The following is a 5,025-nucleotide window of genomic DNA, read 5'->3' as shown; positions in this document are numbered from 1 at the left end:
GCTCCCCCCCTTCCGGTGGGCGCTCGTCGTGGGGGTCGGTGCTACCGGGCACGGGAGGTGTATCCGGTAACACCGGGAAGGGAGCGTTGCTGGAGGTGTTTACCGGGCCCCGGGAGGGCTCTGCCTTCCTCCGGGGCTGGTCCCGCCTGCTCCTCTCGCCCTTTTAACTCTTTCAGGTGTTTGTTGTTTGTTGGGGTTTTTTTTCTGGCTTGAGGGGTGAAATTTTTTTCCACCCTCTTCCCAAAGGTTCCCGGGGCGTTTCCCGGGAAGAGCCCGTTAAAAAACGTTCCACCCGAGGGGCTTCGTTAATTGAAGCGTTTTCCCGGGGATTTAATTGCAGCGAGGAAGGTTCGACTTGAGCCTTTCCCCTGCCTCGCTGGGGAGAGGGACAAAAACCGTGGGGAATTCCGAGGGGAGGTGCCCCTGCCCCTGCAGGGGGAGTTGGGTCGGGATGATCCTTCAGGTCCCTTCCAACCCCAGCCGGGCCGGGATGCCAGGAAATACCCACACGCGGGGGCAAAACGGGTGGGAAATCTCGGGATGTTTGCGTGGGATTCGTTTCGCTGCCGTTCTTTTCGCCCCCATCCTGCTGTTGGGGCTTAAGGAGTGGGGGGTTAATTATCCTCGGTGACTTAAATTCAGCTGCCCCCCCCCCCCAAAGAGCTCACCCAGTAACACCTACCCAAGGGGGTGGGTTTTTGCCTCCAGAACTCAGCGGTTTTGGGGGCTGCTGAGGCCGGGGCTGGGATCTGTGCCCCGTTCCTGTCACCCTCTTGTTGTAGCTGAGCTGGGAAGAGGCTCAGGCACCACATACCAGGGTGTTGCTGCACCCGAGGTGTGTTTGTTAACCCGGGATCGGCTCATTTATTACCCTGGACGCTCCCCCACCCCGGGAGGGGGGGTGGTGTTTGTGTTCACTCCTCAGCCTCCCTCAGGGCAGGAGAGGTGACACCTCAGGTGCAGCCAGGTGGGGGGCTGGAGCTTCTCCAACACCCCCTCCCCGGTGCTGTAGCAACACCCACACCGGCTCATTGTTGTCGTGGGGGGGTGTGTTGTGTGTGTGTGAGCCCGGCCAGATGGTTCATTGTGCCTTCCCCACCAGCCTAAGACTCTTTTTCAGCTGGCAGGTAATGCTGCATTATTGCTCCTGACATTCAACCCCTTCATCTTTCATTTCATTTTGCCAGCTCAACATGCAAATAGATCAGCTGGGCTTTTCATTTTGATCCTGAGCTGCTATTTTAGCCCAGGGAAGAGTTTCCAGAGGGGGATAGAAATGAGCTGGGGATCCCATTTTGCACTGAGTTTGGGAAGAACACTCTGACCACCTCAGGAAGCCTTTTGGGGAGTTGTCTGTCACTTTTCCAACTGGTGGCTGGTAGGTGATTTGCTGGTTTGGAGCAGAACGGGGTCTGGTTTGGGGATTGTGTGTTAGGAAAAGAGCTTCTTGAGGTTGGTTTTTTTTTTAAGTGTGTGGCTTGAATGGTGCAGTGCTGGTTGTAAACAGGAGGGTGGGAGGTGGCCAGGGAGACTTGTTTGTACTTGGCCTTTCCTTTGTTTCTCCAAGCTGACTGGGTTTTGATATCCATGAACCCTGAAGGTTCATGCTTCAGCACCTTTTTAGATGAAATAAAGGCCTGTCTTTGCTAGCAGGTCCAGTTTTTTTTGGGGGGGGGACACACAAAATGCACAGGCTGGTTGGGACACAAAATGCAGGGGGGATGAAAGGTGAAGTCACCTTCCTAGGACTCCCTGTCTGCAGCTGCTCGGGGGGGTCTTTGCTCAAGAGGAGGCTGGTGCTGGCTCAGCCTGGGCTTGCTGTGGGTCAGACTGGAAAGCTGGGAATGCTCTCAGCTCCTTGGGCTGGGAAAAAAATCCCAAGGGGAACCCCTTCTAGGGCAAGTCTGGAGTCCCAGAGGCAGGAGTTGCTGGGTGCTCAGAGCCTGTTTCAGCTCCAGTGGTCTTTGCTTTCTTCTTGTCTCACTCTCCTTGGGAAAATATTAACTCCATCTAGTTGTTTTGTGTGTTTTGTTTTGAAAGAAAGATGTCTGAGGAATGTTGGGATGTAGTGAAAGCATGAAAGGGCTGAAAGATAACGGGTGTGGGCTAAATCCTTGCCCATTTTTTCATAGAAATATGGTCAGGCTTATCATCTCTGCCATCTCCTTTTAAGGTAGTGTTTTCAGAAGCACCAAAGGCTGGAGGGTAAACCCACCATTTCCAAAGCAATGATTTAGGAAGCCTGACAGGGATTCTGATCCCCCCAAAAATAAAAACGACCTGCTGGGACAGTGGCCACAGAGAGATTTCAAGCTGGTGTGTTTTTTTTTTTTGGGGGGGGGGTCTGTGAAACGAAGGGTAGAGAGAGAGAAAAAAAAAAAAAGTGTTCAGCTTTGAAAATACAATTAAACAGGCTGAAAATTGAATGCAAGTTGGAGCCTGAGGCTGTTAAACATGAAGCTGATTGTTTCACGGTCTCCTGCACAGGAAAGAGTATTGGCTTTGCACTCTATTTATCCTCTTCCTGGGGAGGGAAAAAAAAAAGAAAAAGATGAAAGCATTTGATATTCATACAGACAAATATTTGTCTATCTTTTCAGATCCTGCCCATCTCCCAAGGCCGGGGGTTGAACCCTGCCAGCTCCAACCCCAAGCAACCCCCTCTCTTCCCAGCCATGCAAAGCGCGGGATGAAGTTGGAAGCAGTGGTTGAGCAGCTGCAGAAGCAGCAGCAGAAGCAGCAGATCCCTCTGCAGATGGATTCCAGGGAGAGGCAGCAGAGGCAGCTGAGGGAAGCCCAGCTGCTCTACACTCAACAGCTGGCCGTGCAGCAGGCTGTGCTGGCAGCCACATCTGGCAGGGCTTCAGGAGGCTCTGCTGTCGGGCCTCTAGCCAGAGGTCCACCTGCAGCTGGAGCTGCCCGGGGGTTTGATCAGAGCAGTATGAATTCAGAGCCAGAAGAAGAAGAGGAGGATGAAGAGGAGGAAGATGAAGAGGAAGAGGAGGAGGAGGAAGAAGAAGAAGAAGAAGGGGGTTTGGAAGGTGGGGAGCTTGAGGATGGCGCCGATGTGACTGGCAAAGAAACCTGCTCTGCTCTGAAATATTTTCACCCCCCTAAAGTTGCTCACCACAACCAAAGAGTGGCCTCTACCTCGAGTCCCCTGCCAGCTGTGGGCCACCAGTGGGGCCAGCAGGGCAAGGAAGAACAGGGTAAAGACACTGCTAAGCCACCCTACTCTGGATCCCCCTCTGGGCGCCAGAACTGGCGGCTGGAGGAGCAGCTGAAACAGGTCAGTGGGAACTCGGTGGGTAACCTTCCTTCCTGCTGCATAAGAATGATGGTGTTCAGGCAGGTGGAGGACTCTGCCAACCCAGTGTCCTGTTACAACCACTGGCTGCTTGGGAGGGCTTGGAAAAGAGTGCAAGAACCAGGCACAGTGCAGAGCCACACTTCCCTGCTGTAGGAATCAACCTTTCTCCAGGTTCATTCTTTTTATAAAGAGATCTCACAAGAACTTGATTTGCAGATTTCCAGCTTGTGGTCTAGGAAGTCTGATCTGTAAGAACCTTTCTGGAGATGTAGGGGTTTGATCTTTGCTTATTTTTCTTCCATCTCATTGCTGCTGGGCCATTCAGAATGGAGCAGGCTGGTATTATGTTCATTTTCTGTGCAGACACTTGCCTTGCAACTAGATGATCTTTGAGGTCCCTCCAACCCAAACCATTCTATGACCCCTTTGTGTAAGAAGTCTTGGGATGCCACAGCTTTGGGGTTCTGGTGCTGTGGGGAGGCTGGGAAGAGCCCTGGATCCTTGTGCATGGAGTGCACTGAGATGCTGGTGGTTCATGGGTGGGAAGGAAGGAGCTAACCTAGCACTGCTTGGCTTTGGTAGGAGGTTAATTCTGTGCTTGAATGAAGAAATGCTACTTGTAGATAAATGCAAGAGGATCAAGAATTCTCTTCTAGGTTGAAAGTGGGTATTTCAGTGAATGGGCACTTGTGTTTGTGACAGAGCAGACAGGAGAGCAGACTTGGATGCATCAACAGCATTTATGTGGATTGAAATGGATCCAAAGGTCTGCATGGTTTAAATAAAGTTGGGTTAATTGTCCTCATCTACAGATGTCAGCCTGACTGAGGGGAAGGTTGGTTTTTGCTTCGGAGCAAAGAAACCTTGTGTGGCACACACAAGTAATTTATCCTTCCCTCCTGCAAAAATGAAGTGAAAAAGCTGGGGCTGCTTCATGGTGGGTAGTGAACTGTTGGTGTTGGAAGGTTTGCAGTGGGCACTTGGGGCAGCCTGTCCCCTTAGCTGATGGGTGATCCTTGGGCTGGAGCAGCTCTGCTCTGGAGCCAGGCTGGGAGAGTTGGGGTGTTCAGCCTGGAGAAGAGAAGGCTCCAGGGAGACCTTAGAGCACCTTCCAGTGCCTGAAGGGGCTCCAGGAAAGCTGGGGAGGGACTTGGGACAAGGGCAGGGAGGGAGAAGACAAGGGGGAAGGGATGAAAACTGGAAGAGGGGGGATTGAGGTTGGACATGAGGAAGAAATTCTGGAGTGTGAGGGTGGTGAGAGCCTGGCCCAGGTTGCCCAGGGAAGCTGTGGCTGCCCCATCCCTGGCAGTGTTGAAGGGCAGGTTGGATGGGGCTTGGAGCAACCTGAGCTGGTGGGAGGTGTCCCTGCCCATGCAGGGGGGTGGATGTAGATGATCTTGAAGGTCCCTTCCAACCCCACACATGCCATGATTCTTTGAAAAGATGATTTGGTTGATACTGTCACAGGCAGCAGTTTGAGGAGGAGTTGCTGAAGCTCCTGCCAAGCTGTGCCGGGTGTTCCTACACCACTGGATGTGGCAGGAGCTCCTGGAAGTTGGCAGGTGAGTGTGTCCCATAGCTTGGGTGAAGCAGCTGGTGCAAGGGGTGCTGCAGGCAACTGGTTGCTGCTGCATTTCCTCTCTGCTCACTTCTCCAGAGGAGCTGGGTTGGAAAAAAAAAAAAAAAATGAGAGTTGCTCAAGCTGTTGTAGGGAA

General features: G+C 52.6%; 2 protein-coding genes across 2 annotated transcripts in view; one reads left to right on the top strand and one right to left on the bottom strand.

The window, feature by feature from the left end:
* Positions 1–2,707, bottom strand: part of ACTL9 (actin-like 9) — a 5,586-nt gene extending 2,879 nt beyond the window's left edge. The window contains exon 1 of the mRNA XM_010001333.1: positions 2,692–2,707. The gene's annotated coding sequence lies outside the window, so the exon portion shown is untranslated. The remainder of the gene's footprint in view (positions 1–2,691) is intronic.
* The window catches only part of ARID3B (AT rich interactive domain 3B (BRIGHT-like)), a 37,768-nt gene continuing 35,403 nt past the window's right edge, over positions 2,661–5,025 (top strand). The window contains exon 1 of the mRNA XM_010001334.1: positions 2,661–3,289. Coding sequence (XP_009999636.1) covers positions 2,690–3,289 — 600 coding nt within the window. The 5' untranslated portion in view covers positions 2,661–2,689. The remainder of the gene's footprint in view (positions 3,290–5,025) is intronic.

Source organism: Chaetura pelagica, unplaced genomic scaffold, assembly GCF_000747805.2.
Source record: "Chaetura pelagica isolate M959 unplaced genomic scaffold, ChaPel_1.0 scaffold397, whole genome shotgun sequence".
Classification (NCBI taxonomy): domain Eukaryota; kingdom Metazoa; phylum Chordata; class Aves; order Apodiformes; family Apodidae; genus Chaetura; species Chaetura pelagica.
The sequence above is the reverse complement of the archived record's forward strand: the minus strand, read 5'-3'. Positions and strand labels throughout refer to the sequence as shown.